Source organism: Bombyx mori, chromosome 22 (assembly GCF_030269925.1).
Source record: "Bombyx mori chromosome 22, ASM3026992v2".
Classification (NCBI taxonomy): Eukaryota; Metazoa; Arthropoda; class Insecta; order Lepidoptera; family Bombycidae; genus Bombyx; species Bombyx mori.
The window spans coordinates 5,405,690-5,430,531 of NC_085128.1; the positions used below are offsets into that span (position 1 = coordinate 5,405,690).

Below are 24,842 nucleotides of genomic sequence, written 5' to 3' on the forward strand. Positions count from 1 at the left end.
TTGATTTCGACCTTAGAATATTTTATTAATTAGGCGTGAAGTTGCGTAACGAATCTGATTTAATTTACGCAATTTTGGCGCTGTGGGCAACTACGAATGTCGCATGTTACTAAAGTTACTGACGTGGTCTATTCGACAATTGATGTCGATATTAAACTGAAATTGAATTACAGTCGAGATATATTTTTTTTTGTATGACAAGCTACTTATAAATAGGAACTTCTGCGCCGTGATTCGAACTGCTGATGGTGGTAGAAGTAATTTACGAAGGAAAATTATTTACAATTCCTTTATGTATTAGAGTCGAAGTGAATGAAGTGAGTGAAGGTCAATCCTTTCTTTAATTTTTACAAACACCAAGAAACGAATTAATTTTTTGTTGTGTTCAGAGGCGGATTATAATCCGTATAATCTAAATCTATAATAGATTATTCCTATTTGGCCTATTTCTCAGACCAGAGAGGAATCATGAATTTCGATGTTCGTTCTGTCGTCCCTCTTAATTTCTTCACAGCTATAACGTCATATTTCATTCGCGTATTAGCGTAAGTACAAGGGTCCTGGTCTACTAAAGTCGAGAGTTTTATGATACATCGTCATCGTAATTGCAAAAACAACTAGTCAAAATTTATAGTATTATGATGCCGGTACAGGGGCGCCGTTAAAGTGATTGCCTAGGGCGCTCTGGACCTTTAAGCCTTCGTCAAACAGAACGCGTACTTAACGTCGCGCTCTTCAAATTGACTAGATGAACGCTCCTTGACGCAACGCATTCGCCAAATCATAGTGCCTTTCGATAGCAGTGTGAAAATTTAAAAGTATTAAGAAATCGAGTAATTCTATCTAAGCAATAAAAAAAAAAAAATTCTGATTTGGCATTGTATAAGCATGGGTATTTTCTAATTTTTCGGGCATTATCTATTATTTTAATACACATTCACTCGGACGCTAAAATAAAATTTGTAAAAAATTACAACGCCTGGGGTAAAGCGTCCTAACGCCGCGACAGAGCGCTGCGTACTTATAGCGCTGGGGCTCTGTTTGACGGTATGTTACCATAGTAGTACCCAGATCCGATAACCTTTGCACTAGACGCCTTCAGCTCTAGGAGCAGGCTTAGGGACCTCGGTAACCGTACTCGTCGAACTCGACAAAGAGTTCGCCGTGCAACCTAACCCATGAATCAGCTCGCTGAGTTTCTCGCCGGATCTTCTCAGCGGTTCGCGATTCCGATCCGGTAGTAGATTCATTCGCGAAGCAGCTACTCTTGAGTTGTTAGGTCTCCTTCGGAGGCGCTCGGGCAGCTGTTAGCAAATCCCACCCCTTCTGGCTGAGCCTTTGCTCGCCCACCTGTCCTGGTGAAACTGGAAAGGCCTCCGGGCCACCAGTAATCCTTCAATCATAAAAAAAAAGTAGTACAACACATCTCGGCGTCCTAGCGCGGCGTCAGCTTAGCGCTCTGACGCGCGCTGATTACGCGTTGATAAAGTTAACGAGCCAACCGGTGCTAGTGGTTACCGGAGCCCATTGACAACGTGAATTCCACCACCCACCTTGACACATAAAGTCGAAGTGTCAGGTGTGTGGTACGGGTCTCTCACCTTACGAAACGTAACGCCTGACTGATTCTCTGTATAAACAAGCAGGATAATAAAGCTCATCTGTGCGCGTTTACATGTCGCCCTGTCACTGGAAAATATCGTTTGACGACCTCAATGTGCTGGTATAATACTCAGTATACACTTCTGCCTAAATTTCAGTGAATCCTTTAGTTGCATCCTTCAACCCACGAGAGATGATGAGTTGACGCTATTGTCAGCCAAAGAATGTGTAAATGTTATAAGAATATATTTTGTGGAAATATACAATTGCTTAGAAAGTAGTCCGATAGATGTGGTGTTAACGAAACCACTAACGACATCTAGTTTGTGTTTACTAATTTGAATTTACATGTGTGTGTATGTGTGTGTGTTCATTCCCTTCTCAAGCGAAGAAATACATGTTAGAACTCACTCAACAAATGCGAAGTTATTACTAAATAGTAGTACAGTTAATAGGGAATAAAAATAAATGACTAATATAATTATATCTTTAATATCGAGACAATATCGGCCAACGGCAAAGTTTTACATTTGTATTAAAAGCAGTCTTCCTGTTTGTACGTAAGCAGATCAGCGAATACAACCACTGCAGGAATGATGAATAAAAATTTTTAAAACATTATGTTTTAAATCTTAACTACATAAAAAAGAAAACTAAAAATAATTGTCACAGGGTACTGCAATGTTATTGTGTTATTTAAACTAACTCTACATAGTAAATTTTAATGGCATTTTTAAAACTAATACACAGATGTAATCCTATTATACTTGAGAATTGTAGTTTTCTTTCCCATACCAATAATTATTAGTACATATAAAAATGCAAAAACGTTGACTCCGAAAATTTTATCTATTATAATGGCACTATGAGTATAACATCACTAGTCATAAAATACACTTATACAATGTCACACTCATTCGCAACTTAGATAACTATGAAGTTAGTAAAATAAATTCATTTTTTTATTATTAAAAACGTCTTTCATTAACCGTCTGATAAGCAGTTCAACTCGAAGTTATAATTAAAATGTAGATGGTGAAGAAGAAAAATAGGGAAAAAAAGCACATAAACATTGTAGACAATATATCATAACATTAATAGATTTTATTGTCAATACATACTAATTGAAGATCACTAATGACTACTGTACTTATATACTAGGAGAGTTCAGATAATATGCATCAAATTATTAATTTAAAAAAATGGAACAAAAAGTTTTTAAAGACTTCGAATGTGAGACAATAGCCATCACGGTTCCTTGTGAAAACTTATTTAAGAAATTAATACGTCTTTTTAAAACTATGATATACATATAAGAAAAAAAAATACTTAAAAACTAGTAATTCAATGTACTCTAAAATAGTGTCTTTCAAAAAAGATTTAAAATAGTGAGAGTCTTCTGCTAAAACAATAAATTTCACTAATAAATTTTAATGACAGTCTTAGTCAAATCGTTATTAAAAATCGTATCAATTCTTTATTTACCTACCTATTTTCTTTAATTTCAATTGTGCCCGTTAGACAAATTGAATATTGTAAATCTAACAAACAAAAAAAAATATAAAGCTGAGACGAATGTTTTTTTTTTCATACTGAGATAATTATTAAAATGCGGAATGTCATGAATAGTTGCTTACATTTGAAAAAAAAATCGAACGATCGTAATTTCCAGAACCATTCACAGTAAATTACATTCAAAGTTTCGTCCTTACTATTATTTGAAAGTCAAATACATTTAGTAGTGAAATATTAACATTTAGCTGAACTGTGACGTAAATGCTGAATATAAATCTTAAAAAACTATAATATTTCATCGAGGAACATGCTAGTTTGCCATAGTCCAATATTTCTAACTAAATATATTCAAACTAATAAGTGACATAAGGTGGTATAGTTCTGATTTAGAATGTAATCTTTACAGTGGATTGCTCTGTGTGTCGATTAAAATGACAGTTACGTTTCGGTTTCCTTAGAATACTTGTCAATGTCAGGATAAATAGGAGCCATCTCGAGCGTCGACGGAGCTGACGGAGCATGGGAACCTAGATTAAGTCTTCGTGATAGCTCATCCAAAACTTCACCAAACACTCGCAACGACATATTCTGGCCCAGCAGATGTAGAAGCAAGAAATCGCCGACCTGTAAACCGTATTTTACTAAAATCCAGACGCCCAGAGATTACGTCATTCGAATAAATTAGTCTTAATGGTCTTCATAATTCCGGTCAAGACCTTTGCAATTTAGTGTTATTGATCGCTGGGATAAGTACCTGTGTCTTCCTAACGAGCGCTTCGACGCCGTTTGGTGTTCCGAACCGGAATCTTCTTTTGAGTATAGTCTCACGAGTGCTTGGCAATAAACATACCGCAGCCGAGTATACCAGTGCCAGTCCGGAAACCACTGACAGGATGATGAACCTGAAGTAACAAAAAATATAAATAACTTTTTTAATTGCTTAGATGGGTGAACGAGCTCATAGCACACCTGGTGTTAAGTGGTTACTGGAGTCCATAGACATCACCCACATTGAGATATAAGTTCTAAAGTCTCAGTATAGTTACAACGGCTGCACCGCCTTTCAGACCGAAATGCATTACTGCTTCACGGCAGAAATAGGCAGAGTGGTGGTATAAACCCGCGCGGACTCACAAGAAGGTCCTACCAAAAGTAAAAATCGCGGCGCAAACGCTGTGTATTATTATATAAGTATTGGTTTGTTGAAAGATTTTAATTAGCGCACTCGGTATTTGTAGATCTCACAATTGTCCATAACATAGACTCACCAGAACCACAGGAAGATGAAAATTTTCTCGTTAAGAATATTCAAAGCGAGGACGCAAAGCGCGTCGTGTTTTTGTATCGTTCCAGAGGCACCGAACTTATGGAATGTACATTTAGTAATTCTCGGGAAAACTTCGATCTGAAATAGGAAGATGGAATGTTGAAAATATGTTTTTTAGATGATTTTTTTTAGAGAAAAGGTTTCATTGAGCTTGGTGTAGACTCACCATTGGATCTGTTCGTTGCTCTTGATTCATATTGGAGAATCTGACTACGTCGGTGCCGTAGGTCAAGAATGCGCCGCCAAGGAATGTGTCCAAGAAAAATATGTTTCCCACCTAAAATAATGAATAGTATAAGTGTATTTTTTAAATTTCTGTCGGTAAATTATACGAAATCCATGAACGTATTCGTAAGTATAATACGATATTGTATACTTACGACATTAGCGAAATTTAACACTTCGCAGAAGAAGTAACCGAAGGAGTAAGTGTTGTGCATGTGCAACGTATCCAACAAATATTGAACGAGTCGATTCTGTAAAAGAAAATATATAATATTTTTATTAGCTCCGACGGATGGATCAGCTCCAAGTTCTACTTGAAGTAAAGTAGTTACTGAAACCATAAAATTAGGTCAGAGCAGCGTGAATGCCGCCGCTAATCTCAAGACAAGGTCTCAGATGCATTACGAAAAAGCTTTTTTATTACTTCAAGCTTAAATAGATACAAACGCTTTCTGTGTGACCACGAAAACTGTACAGTATTCGGAACGTCGGAAATAATTTAACACCTTGAGGTCCAGAGTCACACGTATTGGACATAATCTTACATTACATTCGTCTTCCGAGCGCAAAGGGTTAGTGACAATAAAAAATGCTAGATTAAACCGTCAAAGTACTTTTAAAAACGTTTACGAATCGCGAAAATGGAAGATGGTACCAGATACAAAATTGTGTTGGTGCCTACCTATGGTTTGCTCTTAAGATGCCCTACCGCCAATAAAAATACTAGTTATGTTGCTGAACTAGGAAGAATGGTATGGTAGGCACCTCAAATAGGAATTCTAAAGTAAATGGGTACGACGTTGTATTATATTAAAAATATTCCTTTTATAAATACGAAATAGATCCAGTCGTATACTTGTTAAAGACGTTAATCGAGCTTAATTAGTCCATAGATGTATCTCAGTTGTGCCACTTTATTGAGTAACAAGATATCATTGCCCATTAAAAGCATTCCAAGTTGTTGAGCAAAGCCCGCGGCGTTCAAATATGGGAAAATGTGTATTTTTATTTCACCTGACGATTGTTTTTGTCATCAGCTATACTGGCCATTGTGCCTCTCATGCCTTCTGAAATCAGACGGACTTTTCCTTCTTCCCAGTTCTTCCAAATCCAATGAGGAATGTAAAAAAGTAGGCCCTGAAAATAAAAAAAAAGGTTATATGGAACTTTAATCATAGGAGCTTAGTTCAATGAAGATTTTTTTTTACTATTTTTGGATTAAATCTTTACCTGGAAGAACAGCATGAACGGTACCCATTGATAGTAAGAGTGTATGCGTTTCTCATCATTGTCGTCGCCGAGACCAGGATGGGCTGCGGTTTTAGATGTAGTATTCGGCATGGTGAATGTGTACGTGATCCAGCAGAACGTATTGATCACGTGTCCAGGGTTAGCGCCGTCACTAATGCAAGCAATGGGTTCACCTGAAAATATAAACTGACACTTAATTATTTTCGTATTAAACAAACGACTTTCATTACTATTAGGTAAAGTTGATTGTTGCTGGTCATGACACAACCAAAAAATACTTTTGCGTCATTCAAAATTGAATATCGAAATACCTTTCACTAAGAGATTTCAAGTCAGTAAATGTTTTCATGTTCGTTGATTACGAATCCTCCAATTCGTTGATCGAGAAAAAATACTAACAATTCTCCTCGTTAAATAACTATTGCACCGTTATATCTGCGAATGACCCTAATAGTTGACATTGCATCTGTCCCTACCTACTTCAATTGTAACGGCCGTGACTCAAAATACCTTGATCGTTGTTGAGGGCTTTATTTAAATCTTTATAACCAATGCTATTCGTATTTAACTAGATTTCTAAAATATCCACAGCAGAATTGATCAACATTGTGTACATGAGTATTTATTTGTCATAGAGAAAAATGTTGTTTCATTATAGTGTTTCATTATGTCGACAGAGAATTAATTATATTGTAATTGCTATACTCCAAATGATTTTAAATTAAATTTTAATTAAAAGACTGAATCGGGTAATGTAACATTGTGCTTGTCAATTGTGGTAGCTTACAAGGTTTCATGACAATCAAAGGAGGAAGTTAACCATCGAAATTCAAAAGAAACAAACGAATAATGAGATCGATCTTAAAAAAAACCGCCATTTTTGTTTTCAAAATTCCAATCAGCAGATAATTTTAAAGCGGTATTTTCCTTAAATCCAATGTTTGTAACTTGGTTCTTAGAAATCGTTTCACAACAATATTTAAGAACGGTATATCGCGAGTCATTTATGTTCGGTTCATGTTTGCAAAGTAGCGGCCGGCGGCAGATTGCCTTAACTCGTATCTCCTTAATTTGCTGAATAGGGAGCGTCTTGTAAGTGCCGATATTAGTATCATGGAATTACTCATACCCGATCCGGTGGACCGAATGGTAAACAGTCAACGTCGCCCTAAACATGTCATTAAGGATCCTCCCGATCCATTAACGGTACTTCTAGATACCTCAAGCAACGGTCACCGTCCTCGCCGAACCCTTGCGACCTTGCTTGCGACGAAGGGCTCGACGAGTAAATTAACCCATAGATACAGCCCACTGAGTTTCTCGCCGGATCTTCTCAGTGGCCGCGTTTCCGATCCGGTGGTAGATTCTGCGAAGCACTGCTCTTGCTAGGTCCAGTGTTAGCAACTTTCCCGGTTTGAGACCCATGAGCTCACCTACTAGTTCGGTGAATCTAGAATAACCCCTTGAGGTTACTAGAATAGGTAGAGAAAAAAAATTGAATTTTAACAAAGAAATGAAAGAAATCACGTATAAGCTACATACTTTTAGTTTTCCGAAAAATAACACTGAACTTCTTCGAAATTGTTATAGGTAATATCAAAAGAACGCAGGCCGTTATCAGTTTTTTTTAAGAAGTATTACTGTGGATCTAAAAGCGTTAATATGATAATACAAGTTATGGTAATCGCTAGGAAATTATACCATAAGAGGCCGCCACGTGTCATACGGTATAACGGTACCTGCGTCTGTATTCTGTTTCGCTCATATACTTGGGACCAAGCTATACTAGGTCACGGTAAACGTCGTACTAACAGCATTTTAAAACTCTACAATATCTTTATTGAAATAAATTGCTGCATTTTTGTTGCAGGTAAATAAATGCTCCTAGTAAAATTGAGCTCTTCTAAAATTAATCCTAAAACTTCTAGAAATTTTCATTTTTGGCTTAAGTGCTGTTTAATTTATTTTCTCTATAGGTTAGTCAGTTTGCAACGTGTTTTGTGTTCTTATTTCAAAACACCTTACATATGCAATCTGATTACAAGCACCTGAGGCATAAATGTGATTGTGTTTGAAATCATGTTTATAGCATTAACATACGTACTATGCGCGGTTTTATGTCACGAATCGCATAATACAATTCAACAAAATGTTAACTTTGATTTCTAAGCTGGTTTTATCGATATTGAACGTGACACAACTCAAGCACATGCGGTTTTTTTTACGTGCCGAGGAAAGTATGAAATGTGTTCTTTGGAAAGCCACAGACAATGAAGTACAGTCTAATGACGCGTCAAGTGATATCGGCCACATAGTAATGAAAACTACATATGGTAGTTTAACCCAAGCTAACCCAAATTATTTAAAACTTTTCACTGTAATGATTACGAGTAAGATATAAGTAGCAATTAAGAAATTGTTCTGTTTATGTAAGTAGCTGACTAAATGAGGGGCACGTGATAACGTAAGCATAAACATCGGTTATGGCACAAGCTCGAACGATAGCTTCGGAGCCACTTAAAGCGCCCGGATCACGTATCTAAACATCATTACTACATCAATGATCGCGTATCGTGAGTTAAGTTATAATTTTTTTTTTAATTTCCCTATCTACTACAAAACTGTCGTCTGCATTTTTATTAAAATTCTGTATTAGAACTAAACGTGGTATGCGGTTTCATCTGTCTTGAATTTGTAATTCAGAAAAAATGTCAGTCAATTTATGATAAACTTGTGAACTTTCACAAAATACTATTTATTATAGTATAGAATTAGGTATCGAAGAACCGATCTTTATGTTATTGTAATGCATCTACAGAAGTGACGTTGAAAAGAAAAATTATAATTCAAGAATAACGATAAGAATGGCGATCTAAAAGATACGATGATTTAAATTTCCTGTTCATTTTACGAGCAAGACGCATCGGAATTTTAATCAACCCGAATAGTTGCCTTACAAAGACAGTAACTTTTATAATTACGTAAATATAAATTTTGATATTTGACATCATTAACGAGACCTAATTAAGGAACCCGTCACCCAAACACCACAACTATTTTATGGTCGGTGTTAGTTCGCTGACCCGTTTTGCTCTACTGATTTCATATTGGGCTTATCAAATGCGATACAAACGCTTGTATTTATTTGTACAATCAATTTTTCGTGACGACGTATATTTGGGTAAATGTTACGTATACGGGGTTCATACACTGAACGATGACCTGAAAATGATTCATAATTTAACAGTAGTACGAGATTTTCGTCTCGACGTACTGTTATATCTATTTAAGACCCTGTATGTTATTTGGTCTTTAGGCTAATTCTCTAAATGTGAGCGAATTTCGGTTAAAGCATCTGAAACATTTTAATGAGCTACTACTTTCGCTGATTTAGTTTCTCGGTGCACTGGAAAGAAACCGGCAGAAGATATGAAAATGCTAATTATGTATTTTTAGAAAAAAAAAGGCTCCCATGATGTGTACAGTTTAGAGCTAAGTATTTTAAAATTCAAATGAAAACGCTTCCATTGTATGGCTTAAACTAGAAAAAAAAAACATTCATTATGTGAATGTAAAATTTAAACTATCGAAGAATATGTATGTATTTCTAAAATTAGTATTCAGGATATTCAAGGTACTCACCGATCAGGTTATTAGCCGTAACGAGTATGCAACAAAGAAACAGTATGGCCGATGTGATCCGATAGTGCATACGGAACACCATGTTATCGATGACAGCCTTGTCGATCAGATAGCGGACTTTCACGAAGCCCGCTACTGATGATACCAAACCGAAAACAGCCATCCCTTATGATTTCGCTTACTATCCTCTGAAACAAAGAAAGGACCAAATTAGTCTACATAAAACAACTATCTAAGCGTGACGCGCGGTCACAATACTAAAAATAAATGAATTCGGGTAAAATAACGTGACAAGTGCCGTCTGTAGCTCATACCGAATTAGAACGTAAACGGTAAACGGTTTATTGTTGTTTTGATTTCGTCCAATAGTCCAATGTGTGTAACAGCTGTGTCTACTCCCTAGTCGGCTTTATGTCTTTATTTTCATGAGAACGTGTACCGTGACGCACTACTGATCGAGCACTCCGTCTTTAAGCTTCTTGAATTCGATAATTTAATGCACCGTTATGAAAGACTCACGGATACTAGTATCGGCGACGTGAACTGTTCAATCAATGACCTCATATGAAAGTTAACTATGCAGCTACCTCTCGCCCACGCCTCAGTTGTAACAATTTTTTTTAACTTATCTATACAACATAAGAAACGTGACTTTTCTCATTGAAAACGGAAGAAGTTATTCCAGTATTCCAGACAATTTATGATTAATGGATCCAGCCTTGACGACTTGATCCTATTCCTACGCGTGTTCCTACATGACAAGCTAGGACAATGTGGGTCACCGGCGGGGTACATGGAATTTATGGAACGTTACAATTGATAATGAATGGATCGGTAGTGTTGTAGTTGTAAATTATTCGTTTCTTTATTACAGTTCAGATAGTTTTCTTTTTAGTATTGCGCTTCACTTCAATAAGAGTTAGAGAAAACGGACAAAGAGATTCAATAAATTCGCTAGCATTACTTATATCAACCTGTGTTGGAGTAACGTTAAGCTGGCACAGGGCTGGCAGGTCATCGACCGGCGCTGCTCGTGCGCCTCCTGCGTTTTCAAACCCCCTCCCCTCTGCACCTCGCATCTTTACCTTAACCGACCCTGTTTGATGCATCGTCCGGCAACGCGAATTTTACGCGGAAACCAGTTTAGGCGACGTCAATTTTGACGGATTCACACGTCATTTCGACAATCGATTATTATTATTACAAAAAGTACTTCGACACGCTAGATTCGTTGAAAGCTTTTGATTAATCTTGGTACACTTCAGTTTTACAGTACACTCTGTAGCATAAGTCGAGCAGTGTACCGATTAATATACGACTGACTTGTAGCTAATATTCTTGAGTGAACTTAAATTCAATGCTAAGCACATTTACCCCAAATAATGATAAGACATGTGTGTGAGGTAAGCTCTGTTTGTTATGTTGACTGATAAGTATAGTGAGGAGTGGGCCGACACACGCATTCCTTCGCTTTATGGCATACTATCGTTAAGTCCAAGCGACTTGTCACTGTACCTTTTAAAGTACATTACTCCTATTTATTCTGATATTTTTTGTGAAAGGTAAAATACATTTTTCAAAATGTGGCAGTGGTATTGAGTGAGATGTTGATAGTACGCGTGGTCCGTTAGCAACGTCCTGTCTGTTTTATACTGCAAAGCAGTGATGCGTTTCGATTTAATAAGGTAAAGGATAATCGTTATTCTCATGTTATTGAAACATGTGTTCTCTGAAAGCTCCGATAACCTTTCAACATGTATGAGCTTGTTTGTCCAATCTGAAAACAAGTGAATAACATATTATAGCTTTTTCTTCTTCACGAAAGCAGACAATGACATTAGTATTAACGAATTTCTTGTTCCTAAGCGGTCTATGAATACCTTGTAATTGACGGGTCGAATACACGGTGTCGAACTCTAAACATCGTAAATTTATATACAATGCAACCTACGCTCTCGTGGGAAAGGAATCTTAAACCTGTTCTCCGAGCGGATCGATGATCCTTCAACAATATATCTTTCATCAGACGTAAAAGCGTGTCCAATGAGACGAAATAGTCGAACAGATCGTTAGGTAATCTGGTGATCTGCGGAGAAGCGATCGAGTGAATGGCCGGTTTCTGTCCTCTGTTGTAATTTACGTGTCTCGGGTAACGCTTGCGGCAACTACTGGACCCGTTTTCATATGCCGACAATGATGCTCAACAGATATAATTAATTAAGCCCCATTGAACGCTCCAACCTCCAGTAGCAACTATATAGTATTCCCGCTTGCCAGTGTACTATGGGAATCGAGAATTAGACACGCGACAAAACAAATAATCGGAAATAAGTACGCAAGGGCGATTAGTTAAGATAACAATTATTGCTCATGCATCCTGAATCGTCATCTATTTGCGGATCGTGCCATGAGGAACATTAATAAACTGTTTATTGTTGATACTATTTTTTTTGAAAATGTTAATTACTGACCCAAACTTTATTTTTATTTGTTTTATTGCTTAGATAGGTGGACGAGCTCACAGCCCACCTGATGTTAAGTGGTTACTGGAGCCCATAGACATCTACAACGTAAATGCGCCACCCACCTTGAAATATAAGTTGTAAGGTCTCAGTATAGTTACAACGGCTGCCCCACCCTTCAAACCGAAACGCATTACTGCTTCACGGCAGAAATAGGCAGGGCGGTGGTACCTACCCGCGCGGACTCACAACAGGTCTTACCACCAGTAGTAAACTGTAGACTCGTTGTTATTTTTGTCTATTACATTGTTATTAATAAGATACTTTTGAGATAAGAGCAGTTATGGCTAGAGTCTACAGTGATATACCATGAATTTGTAAACAAAAACTCTTTGTGGGCCCAATGCGGGCTAATTGATATCGCGTGTACCGCGTGCACAATGAGTACTATAATGAACCTATGAACCTTCGAACCATCGAATTGTATTGAATTGATCTCAATTAAAATTAAAGATTTAGTTTCACGTATCGCTTTGGACCTTTGTTTGTATTTCGCAAAAAAAAAAAACTTGAAACAATTGCGTAATTATAAAGTACGGTGGGAATGTATAATATATTAATACGTGAAGCGTAATACGTGGACGGAATATTATGAAATTTCCCACACTTATAGAGAATATAGAGAAGGAGTGCAGAATATTTATATTTTATTAAATTATGCGTAAAAAATGCATTAAATCAATAAAAAATACATTACACACACTACTATGTATTTGACACACACACACACACACACACACACACGCACGCATACTATTTGTTTTTTGTCAAACCTCTCTTATTGCTTTTTCTGTGGTCAAATTCAGAATAGAATAAATATTGTTTGTCTTTATTAATATTTCTAAGTCTAAAGTGTTAGCGTTAAATTTGTGATTATAGAAGGTTAATAGTCTGTGACAATAGAATCATAATAGTGTACAAACTTATAATTTCAATTAATTATAATCGAGTTTCGACTACCGGGGTACCACTGGTTGATGGTAATACGTATATAAACTAGTTTGCAAGTTCACAGTTTAATACAGAAGGTTATGGTCGACGGCGCTCGGGAACGATCGTCAATGCAGGTGGCGTCGCACGCGCTGCGTGACGGGATTTCAATGACGGACCGGTTAAAGATATGCCCCCTTTTGTGTCACCATCGAACAAGACTCTCACGGCACACACTTGGAAACTGATAAATTATTGACGCGTTATCGTCGCTGCGCTTTTTGTAATTTTAATGGGTTTATAGTAACTGTATTTTCCCGAAACGCCAATGTATATCAATTTACCGAAGTCCTATACAAGATTTTAATCGTGATACCGGAATATATGACATAACCTCTATGAGTATGGGTTGCTTATAGAATCGACAAATTGATGTTCAATGTTAAAGGGCATCGGTTTTGTGAAGCCCCCTATTTTTTTTTACGCGTTTCAACTTGTATTATTTAATTTTTTTTAAAACGTCAGAGATGTGAATAATAACCGCCTGCGATCGTAAAACGTTCACAGAAAAATTACCGACCGTATAATACAAAGCTAGCAAATATCGTTGTATCGTTGTGATGAAACAAAAAAAAATTGGAAATTTTGAGAAAAATCTGCGTAATAATGTAATGACTTTGAAGTCGTGGTATTTTAGAGGCATGGCTATAAAAACTCTTAGGCATTCTATTCAAATATGTTGTTCCCGGTAATGGAGACGCGTCCCTTCCCTTTTTCATCGCCACTCAGGTAAACGAGCCCTACTGCTACCTGCGATTTTTTAAATAATATTTCCACCATCAGTCGTTAATTTACGTAATAATTTGCAACGTTTATAGAAAAAATTTAAAATAACGCACGACGTACTCACAAGAAAGCGGGCGGAATAAAAAGAACCAAGATGACTATGCATAATGCTTTTGTTCCTGCATACGCATGCTGTCAAACAGCATTCCTCTTTTCTTCCATGGGTAAAAGTTAAACATTAAACGTTTCAATTGAATCTCAGTGACACTACTCACCTTTTCGAATCTAACAGTAATTCGGAACTTCCCCGTTCACTTGAAACTTAACAAACACAAGTGGGCAGTGTCCACAGCACCAGCAAAACGATCTCACGTTAGTTTATAATTTCGCTCCGATAGTGTATTATTTCATCGCGTTATTCAAAATGTGTCATTATAGTGAAGCGATTTGTGGTAACGAGCAGCGAATGTGTACCGGCAGCTCACGACACGCCAGCTGCCTGCGAGTCGGAAACACAAACTGGCTCCGAGTCTCTGACTGCGAGTCGGTAAGGGCAGCCGAATTGGCCTCCTGCATGCCGCGGGCTCACTACCGAACTCTTCGTCGGCGCGACGTGTGCGCATCTGTATCCGTCTCTTTCTGACACGAACAATATCACGCTTAATGTTTGCCTTCCCTTTTTTGAGAGCAAAATGCACAGTAGTCAGTAGTTAAGAGCATCCATCGCTGAACGGGTTCTGTCCAGGATCTTGACTTCGTCTGGCTTTTCTCTGTGGGCAATACCACAACGTTTCTTACGCAAATTTTTTGTCCGTTATTGAAACCTGTTTCTCATACTCATATCATCTAATTAACTAATTGACTGATTAAACTAATTAGCAAAATATCTCTCTTAATCTGTAGTGGAATAATTTAAATATTTATACATGTTGAATGATTTCAATAAACATGATATTAATGTTATGTCCCTCTTGGAACGGTAATTATTAATTTGATAGTTCGACTTTTACTATTAATGTATTTTATATTTACGCATATACGCAATGAAATTCACGGCTCACTTCGTGTTAAGCCACCGCCGACCTTAATTCATAAGATCGACGTAGACGAATTTAATTTTATATTTTATATATATTTAATAGTATATTGTAATTGACGTCCTATTCTTCACATCACATGAATATTATTTTGCGGCAAAAATAGGCAGAATGGCGATACCTGACCGTGCAGGCTTACAATATGCCCTGACACCAGTAATTAAGTTGAAGTATTCCATGTCCTAATAATTTGCGGAAAATAGTAAGTACATGAAAGATTGGTATGGATCTCTGCAGGATTTAAACATGACATGGTCATGACATGGCTTTATAGAAGTATATTGCGCGTTTTATCTTTTAGGCCATGACCACGGAATTTCCGACGATTTCAATCGGCATATTTATAAATAAATGCGATATTAAATCGTGAAAGTATAGAACGCCACGAAAAATTTTGGAAACGCTATATTTCAGGTGTATTCCTTTACAGCTCATTTAAGGATGTCAAAAAAAACATATATGCTTCATAGTTGTTTATTAGTCACCAGGGATTTTACTTTAGCAGTTGTCATCAAGAATGGTCGATACCTTTTCCGCTTACAACATTTTCGAAATGATTAGTTTTTATATAATGAAACATTGAGCCAAAAAATTTGAGATAATTCTAGAAGATAGGCTTATACCTTTTACCTAACCTTTTACCAGCCTGCCAATCGTTTACCTAATTAACCAACCAAAGCTAACCGTTTAATCATTTGCGGGATATTTTCGTGTTTCTGAGATCTCTCCCTACCTCGTTGTTACCCCATCGTTATGAGGTGACCGTGGCCCTAATGTCTTCTTACTATTCCTATCCATATTCATGAACAATAACGACTTAAAGCCGCTTGAATCTGGCCGGTCTTTGTTTGCATTAAACAAATGACTTATCTATTTTTATATTAAAAATCATACACAGTACTCACCAGACCTTGCGCTGACCGAATTCTACTTTTTCCAAAGCTTGGACAACTTCTTGGCAGGGAAAAAAATTCCATACTCCAGAGACAGTACAAAAACTTTGTTTCTGCCCGTAAATCTGATCTCTTCAAGAAGGCCATTGAAAAACTACCAATGCGCTGCCAGAGAAGCACTGTTAACGTGTGTGCATAATAATATATTGATTGATAGAAATAAAAAATGTATAAAAAAAACTTTAACTTTTTGTATACTAAGCGGCAACTTTATAAATAAAGTCCTATTATTATAGTAGATGTAAAATAGCCGGTATAACCATCTACCATGACATAACAAGTCCCAAAATAATTACGAATGTTGATTGACACTAATGTAATTTACTACGGGTACTGATTTTGTTTTTCTAAAAAAAAACTATACTAATTACCTCATTATTGACTACCGAAGATGCTCAGAGGACTTCGTGTCTTACTTTTGACTCCTAGACACAAATACAAAATAACATTGACACAATGTCGATCCCTCGAAACAGATACTCGTTATTGCTTCACGCTAGATTTAGACGGGATTGTGATACACACACATGGGTTGACAATATATCCTACCAACAATACGATACCAAGCTACGATAGGACATAGTGGGATAGGAATTAAGGAGCTGAATTTACAAAATAGCCAGGATCCTGTAGAATGGACGAATGATAGGGATATACCACATGCCCATGTCTTTGGACATATAGCAAAAGAGACTTTCTATCAGTGCGCTTTGAAGTTCTGCACAGCGACGCAAAAAAGTATCTCACATTTAGAGCTGTAGTTTCTTAGACTTAAATACTATTCAAGGCTTTGATTTTTTTAATTAATTGTAATTTATTCAGTCCTATTCAATAATAGTTTATTTCTTTTATTTATGATACGTTTCATAAAATTCATCAGGTAAAAATTATTTTATGCGTTGCCTAAATGTCTGCAAAACTTGATAAACCAGTTTCATCTGTGCGATCGTCGTCTAGGCAATTCAGGTTTGCATTTTTACTTATAGCCTACCTGGATTACATGTCTAAATTTAGTTTCAACAGTTTTCAAGTACTCTCCTATGAATATTAAAAATTAAATTAAACCATAGTGCACTAAAATTAATTTGCAATGCTCATTTTGGAATTGTCAATGTCATGGCAATCCAAGAATTTGTAAGCCATACACGTTGCCTTCTAAGCGTGTAGCAGGTTTATGTAAATCCATATAAAATAGACTATACGTAACTTTAAAACTAATATAATAAAAAGGTAAATGACCTATGAATATGTTAGTAGGCGGATACAACGATTCACGCTAGTTATGTCAATTTGACCACGTGTATATTTGAACACAAAAGATAATATTATGTACTTTTATAGACCAACAATCGATATAGAAGCATCGGTTGTTTACAACAAGAAATTGATTTTAGATAAAGTAATTATCGAATCAATTATTTCAAAAAATTTTAAAACTGGTTAAACGCATGCGTGCTCCGATCGTGTGTCTTGTTTAATTATAGGTTTTAAAATAAAATACACGCTTAACTATTGTGTTTATTTGATGGGCCGGTCATCGAAATATCCGTTACATTTAAAATGAGTATGTTTGATTTCGGTGGCCGAGCAATTCCAGACGTCAACCAGTGTCGCTTGACTAACTGGTTTGGTGACCTTTCTGTGTTGCACACGAACTTCGGTTCGGTTCCCATCACATGAATTTCTTTATTTATTGTTCGATCACAAAAACTCATACAAAAAATTCGGCGCGGAACGAGCTAACGATTCGATCGATGGCCTTACGAAACGTAATCCGTCTGTAAAAAATATATATTAATTTGGTAAGTAGCAGTGGAATGAATAATTTAATGTTTGAAATCTTATAATTTTTTTCTTAGCTGATCGCTTAAAATAAGTCGTGTAATCCGGTAGCCCAGACAGACTTATCAATGAAATATAAACTGAATTACTTGAAGTACTGCTTTCTGATGTTAATTCGTTTCATATTTGATACATTCAGTTACTTCTACTCGTTTAGGAAGTATTTAGATAAGTAACGGTAAATGAACCGTTAAATTTGTCTTCGTAAAGAAAATACTAAGTGACCAAATTTGTAGTTGTTCGCTTGACTTACTTTAACAACCCAAAGTTTTTTTTTATTTTTAGGAGAGTTAAAAGATAACTTGCAAATTTTTATTAATTACAGAAATAAACTGTGCCGAATGCTAGGATTTTCATTGTTTTAATTGCTATACAATAGATACTTAAAAACCCAAAAATTATCCAAGTTATACGCCTATGGGTCACGGTAGCTTCTGATAGGCTAGCAAAGTATATGTTAGTAGCAAGTTGACTGTCGTGTCTACCATATGCCAAAGAAAAAAGTAAGCAAAGGAGAAACAAATGGCTGATCTCAAAACATTTTTTTAGTGGATTGGTCGCATTTGGCTTGCAAACTACAATACATTTAACAAATGGCATTAGTGCTTTCTTTGAATAACAAACAATTACCTATCTACTCATCAATTACATATTTTTTTTATTTTTTTTATTGCTTAGATGGGTGGGTGGACGAGCTCACAGCCCACCTTTTTTTTATTTATTGCTCAGGTGGATGGACGAGCTCACAGCCCACCTGATGTTAAGTGGTTACTGGAGCCCATAGACATCTACAACGTAAATGCGCCACCCACCTTGAAATATAAGTTATAAGGTCTCAAGCATAGTTACAACGGCTGCCCCATCCTTCAAACCGAAACGCATTACTGCTTCACGGCAGAAATAAACAGGGTGGTGGTACCCACCCGCGCGGACTCACAAGAGGTCCTACCACCAGTAAGTGTACTTAAAATTCTAATTTCAATTATTATTGCGTCTTAAATGGAAAAATATCAAACATGCTAAATGATGCCGTAGCTCTATATTTAGTAGATTTGCCATTCTATTATATGGTCGACTCTCTCGCATATTATTTCATGTGCAATTTTCGCCAACCCGACTATTACAGATACGAAGATTGACAACAAAATTGTATGCAAATTGTATTCTAAAACTACAATCATTGTTCGGAATGTGTTTTTTTTTTACATTTTAACACCAACAGTTAATATGATAGCGTTTACAAAAGCCTTTTGTGGCTAAAGCTATCGGCGATATCCGGTTATGCGAATTCTAAGAATGCTTAAGTGATTCATAATATTCGCATGGTCAGGTAGGCATCCTCCGCAGCCCATCTGAGGTTTTAAGGACATTTTCTTTGTAGCGGTCTTCCCTCGTTTGTATTTTACGAAAGTATTTCACCTTGATTATATTATCATACAGATGTGACTGCTCCTTTAAATGGATAGTTTGTTCTTAAAAGCATATAATTAAATTCCATAACGTTCTCTTGATGCCAGGGTCAACGAAGATAACATTTTTATTATTTTTAAACCTTGAGTCAAAAAGAGTTACAACGCGCAATGTTTAGTTTTTTCCGAGGACAAAAAAAATATTGTGCGAATTTATGTTAGACAAATTGTATTTTGGATGATTTTCACTAAGCAATAAAATCGTAATGTAACGCTCACACATAGCCTTTGTTATTTGTCACTTAAACCACATAAAATTATGCAATTAGTCATTTTAGTGTTTGAGGATAAATTTAAGGTAAAAATACTCATAATCGTTAGTCAGGTTAGAAATTATTCTTCAGTTTCTTGAGAGAATATTAGTCGGCTTAAAGTAACATTGATAATTATATAATGCACATAAATTAGTTATAGATAATACACATAAATTAGTTATAGATAAGCAACTCAAGCATTTAACAAAAATGTTTACGGGCGTCGGCCACTAGATGGCCTCGCTTCGATTAGTTTCTCATTGCTCCTGTAGATGGCAGTAACATATTATTATCGTATATTTTATTTTAATGAAGGATTCTGTAAATTTCCTATAACAAGTAAAGTCTTGTATGATTTATTATTTTTTTATTTTCTTTGTTTAGTTATACAATAATTAGATGCCTTAACTTTAACAACATATAAGTTTAGGGGCATCCGCTACAAGATGTCGCTAGTTGCCATACAAAAAATATTTGTCTTAAAATATCGCATTTATAGGGCCCTGTAAAGTAATGTAATCCGATTATAGTCCGGGTAAGTTGTTAACCTCAAAGTGAATTTCAAATATGTTTTCTTAACAGGAAGCTGGGTCTGGAGTTAGTACCGCGACGAGGGGCAGAAGCAGTCGAACCCGAAGATATAAGCCTCGTTGAACTTTATCGAGTTCATGTTGAAAGCGCGGAGAGAGCGGCTGCGGTAAGATTGCGATTTTACAATTTTATTATTGATATATTACTGTAAGTTTTCTGAGAGAACGCTCAAGGATCTAGAATCTTATCAAAATGCTAGCTATGCTGACAGTTTCGCTCGTGTGCAGCACACGTGGGGTGGATGTAAGCGTCGCCGTGTTCAGTAATGGTAGAAAGAAAAGTAGCATGTGTAATTCTTGTAGATTCAGATTCTTTCCAAACCGAATTACGTAAGAAAAAAGTATTCAGATTCTGCCTTATACGTGAAGACGTAACAAAGAGAAAACAATTCCAAAAATAACAGGTTTTATGTCCTTGCCCTTACGATTTTACCATACTTCTATAATTCATCAGAAACTAATATCGAAATTTCTTTAAGAAAACTGTAACATCAACTGTAACATCAACTGTAACTGTCAACTGTGACAATAATTAGAGTAGGCTTTTAATTAAAGGGCTAAACATTATAGTGACCGTCTACAATTGCAATGGTTTGTTTGTAGCCTTGAAGTAGCAATAAAATGTATGAACGCAGGAGATTAGTATTAGATGTGCGGACGGTGGTAAATATTACATTTTTTATTTATTTATTGCCCAAGCAGGTAGACAAGCATACGGTCCTCTTGATGGTAAGTGGGTACCGTTGCTCATGGACGTCAGCAATGCCAATGCAATATTACATTAGTGATTTAGAATTAAAGAATGCTAAACGTAGACACACGAGACAGATAAATTTATACCATAAAGCTATTGTACAAGCCTCAAATAAACTTATTAGTCGAGTCATGCTATTTCAGATATGTATATATTTTTTCATAATAACATATTATTATTGTAATGTCAATAATGAAGGGTAGGCAACGCACTGGCGTAAACGCTGGTGACCGTAAGCGGCGGTGATGAATCACTTACCATCAGGTGACCCGTCTTGCTCGTTTGCCTCTTAGTTGTTATAAAAAAAAAAACATATAAACACATGTAGATAAGCCTACCGGGATAAAACTTTATACATAAGATACGGAGCGCCTATGAATTTCAAATGGGCGTATATGACATACTCAGCTAGCCATACAGCCCATACATCACTGCGTCACCAGGTTTCTCCAATAAATAAATGTTTTCATTAATTTTAGTCAAATAGTTTTTCAAAATAACAAAACAAAATAGTCTGTCGACCATAAACTGCGGCTAGAGGGCGCTCAACGGTTGAACAAGACTAAATAAATAAATAAAAAATCGCTATTTTATTTTCATGCCCTGACAAATGGACTGAAACATGTCGGTGATCATGTCAACCATCCACAGCTGTGCGGTAAACAAATAAATAAATCAAAAGTATGCATCATATTTTGAGGTTACCCTCATTCATGTACAGGATAAATACATAACAAAAAATTATTCATGCGAATAATTCTTGTAATTGTTACCCATAAGTTTGGGTTTTAATTGCAAAATGGAAAATCTGAACTTTTGCTGACGTTTAAATAGAAAGTAAGTTTAGTGTTATTGTGAATTCGCAATAAAATCTACGATATCACTAATAAAACAAGTTTATTACCACTATAACATATCAGACGCGTTATGATTTGAAGTTCAATAGAAGCCACCATTTTTTGCGCATTAGTATATATAGATTGAATTTGACCACTCCTTTTCCTTGGGTCGAGAATCCTCAATGCTGAGGGTCGTGGACTCCTTTAATAACCTTTTCCTGGATTATCCTGCGCGGGCCTTGTCTATCCTCGGCTGCGCGGCTGGCATTGTGGACTGAAGTGTTGAGAGTAGAGCGTATCTGGACCGACCTACGTATTAGACTCATGCCTCTGGGCCATCTTCCACTTTGACCACTAGCAATAGTTATATTGGTTCTATTCAAGGGGCCAAGAATTATTAAACTTAATTATGTATTATATGTAATATGTATATGTATCTTAAATATCTTTCCTTGGCGGAATTCGAACCCGCGACGCCCTTGTGTAGTGACCATGTCACCACTACACCAGACGGCCGATAGAATACACGGATGCATCGACATATTCCCGTAAAGAGGTTAAGAGCAAAATCGCATATTTTTGTACAGAAAGGAAGCTGGCACGTTTGTTTTATCTACCATTAAACTTCTGGTCCATCCAGTAACCTATTAACATCAGAGCAACATAAAGCACTCTTTTTGGCCTTGAGAAACGATAGAGAAATAGCAATTTATTTGTTATATGGAAGTTGTTGCAAGGCTAGTCGGTTCTTCTGGAATGACACAACCACTGCTCCGTCCGTTCATTGTTAAGGACCGGTTAAAATAATTAACCAGACTATTTCAAATGTGCAAGGGAAACAGGAATATCGTCTGGATGTCGTCTGCTGTGGGCATTCGGCAGAAACCGGTCATTAAATAACTGAGTCGCGTTCCGTACCCATAAATTATGTGGCCAGATTATATCTTAGTTGCAAATGTCTCAATTCAAAGACGTGGACGAAATTTAAACGAAGCTGGTACGTTTTGTTCTCAACTATTTCGGAGAGAAGTGGATATTAGTGTCTTAGCTTGATTTGAGCGTGGCTTTAGACAAATGAGATAATGTGATATGGATGTGAAGCGCTCAGTTGCAAACGTAAGCGTAAATCAAACCCGCATAATCTTTGCGTAAATACTGATAATAAGGCGCTTAGTGAATCCGCATACGTAAGTACCACCATCCTGCCTATTTTCAATATGTAAAGTAGTTTTGCGTTTTCGTTTGAAGGGTGCGTTAGTTGTTCTACCACAATACAACATTGGCCTCACATCGATAATCCCATTCTCACGGATCGTTTGGAACCTCTAGGTTTACGGAGGGACTTCAGTTTTCTCTGTTTTGCACCATATGCTCCATCTTCCATGCTCTGAGGAATAATTGATTGAGATTAAACTATCATCTTGTTTTTACCATCGCCCGCCATCGGAGCAAAGTTCATCTATCGCCTACTGCTCGAAAAAAATATATCAAATTGTAATTATGAGCTCTGTTCACAAACGAATACCAGGTGGATATTGAGTTGGTCTTAACTTCCTAGAAAGAATGTACTCGTTTTGATGAGGTCTAAACCGCAATTGTTAAAAAATACATAATACCACAAATTATTTGAAGGTCGGTAAAAACTTGCGTAACTATAAGAACCATAATATCGTAATAATTGTTAAGGGAGAGTGGGGATGATTTCCGAACGGGAATTTTAATTACTGTAAATTAACTGGAACCACTTGGTTCTAGCATCTTGAGTTTTCTTCACTGATTGAGAGTTTTTAAACTCTGCAATGATGTACCAAGAAAAAAAACGTATTAACATATTTCTTAATAATTCAGCGAGCTCCTAAAATATTCTTAAAAATCCTTGCACGTTTTGTGATTACAATTTCGGGATAATGTTCCATTACCATTGTTCAACAGAACACCCAGAGAGAACATCGTGAATACTTAATAAAATTAAATTATTCAAAATTTAAAAGTTGTGCTAACGGATAATTCACCTACATATATAGTAACAAACAGAGCTGTGCGCATTATCAAGAATGAAGAACGTGACCTTTTATCAAGTATCGACAATGTGTATTTGTTATTATATACAGATAACATATTGAATAATGTGAAAAAAATATTCCAATTCCACTTTACCGATCGGCCTATCAAAAATTACGAATTGTTCACTCGCGGCTTGGAATTAATTAAACAAATAACGCATGTGATTCGGTTTTTATTGTTCCGATAACTGATGTGTTTGTTTTTTAACATGAACTTTATAAAGATTAGTTTAAAAAGGACGTTTTTTTTTTTTAAATGTATGGACACCGTCACTCGTCGATTACCGGTTTCCAGAGCCTGACCTCAATAAGTTCGAGTTTCGTTAGCGAGTTCTAGATTTTTGGCAATTGTAATATTTTTATCCAGTAAAAAACCGGATCTGCTAAGATACAATTTAATGAATTATCGTATTCATGGCCGAGAAACGGAGTTTGCAAAGCTGATATTAACGAAGGGAGAAGTCAGGAACTCAAAGCCCTAAACCGTATGTTCAATGTATCAGTTAATTCAAAGCGGTTTTTCCGTGATAAGAATTTCGAATATTATTAACGCGTTTTTTTTTCTGTAAATTGTTTTGCTACACCCTGTATTATTTAATATTTATAATCGACAGTAAGCGTATGAGTATACATGATAAGAAACCATTTAGAGCTGTGTCAGGGCTAATAGTGGATATAGGCTGTGTTTTAAAATTACGATTTTATCGTCAACATTTAAAAGAAAATATTAGCTCACATAATTTTTTACGAACATTTTAAATATTCGTTTTTTTTTTGAAATTAAATGTATGCGGGCTATAAATAATTTATTTCTAGGTGCTAATTTCATATTGTTAATTTGTTATGGAATTCAAAACTATGAAAAACAATTCAACTTATTGTAAAAAAAAAAACTCCTCAACATTTTCTCTTTTGTTTCGTTAAATAAACATAAATATCATTGTAGGAATTAGTTGACAGTGCGATAGATGACGCTATTGTTCACTCTTTCAAAACACTTGGAAATGCAACTTTGCTGTTCAAACCATGAAATATAGTATCACGATTAAGAAAACTAATAACGCCATCTATCGAGCGCTGCTACTATTGAAGCTTCTTCAATTGCTCGTATAAATTCGCTAGGTACATTCGAGCCCAAGTGTTTCTCGCCGGATCTTTTCAGTGGGTCGCGTTTCCGATCC

At 36.2% G+C, this 24,842-nt stretch overlaps 2 protein-coding genes across 2 annotated transcripts in view; one reads left to right on the top strand and one right to left on the bottom strand.

The window, feature by feature from the left end:
- The window catches only part of LOC101744579 (dedicator of cytokinesis protein 3), a 76,798-nt gene that overhangs the window by 6,501 nt on the left and 45,455 nt on the right, over window positions 1-24,842 (top strand). Inside the window, exon 5 of the mRNA XM_004931995.5 lies at window positions 19,998-20,112. Coding sequence (XP_004932052.2) covers window positions 19,998-20,112 — 115 coding nt within the window. The remainder of the gene's footprint in view (window positions 1-19,997; window positions 20,113-24,842) is intronic.
- On the bottom strand, window positions 3,181-14,321 carry Inx3 (innexin 3). The gene is given in 9 exon segments (NM_001142970.1): window positions 3,181-3,741; window positions 3,872-4,019; window positions 4,386-4,522; window positions 4,611-4,721; window positions 4,825-4,920; window positions 5,684-5,806; window positions 5,900-6,093; window positions 9,563-9,750; window positions 14,076-14,321. Coding segments are annotated over 8 exon segments (1,158 nt in total). The 5' UTR covers window positions 9,726-9,750; window positions 14,076-14,321; the 3' UTR covers window positions 3,181-3,555.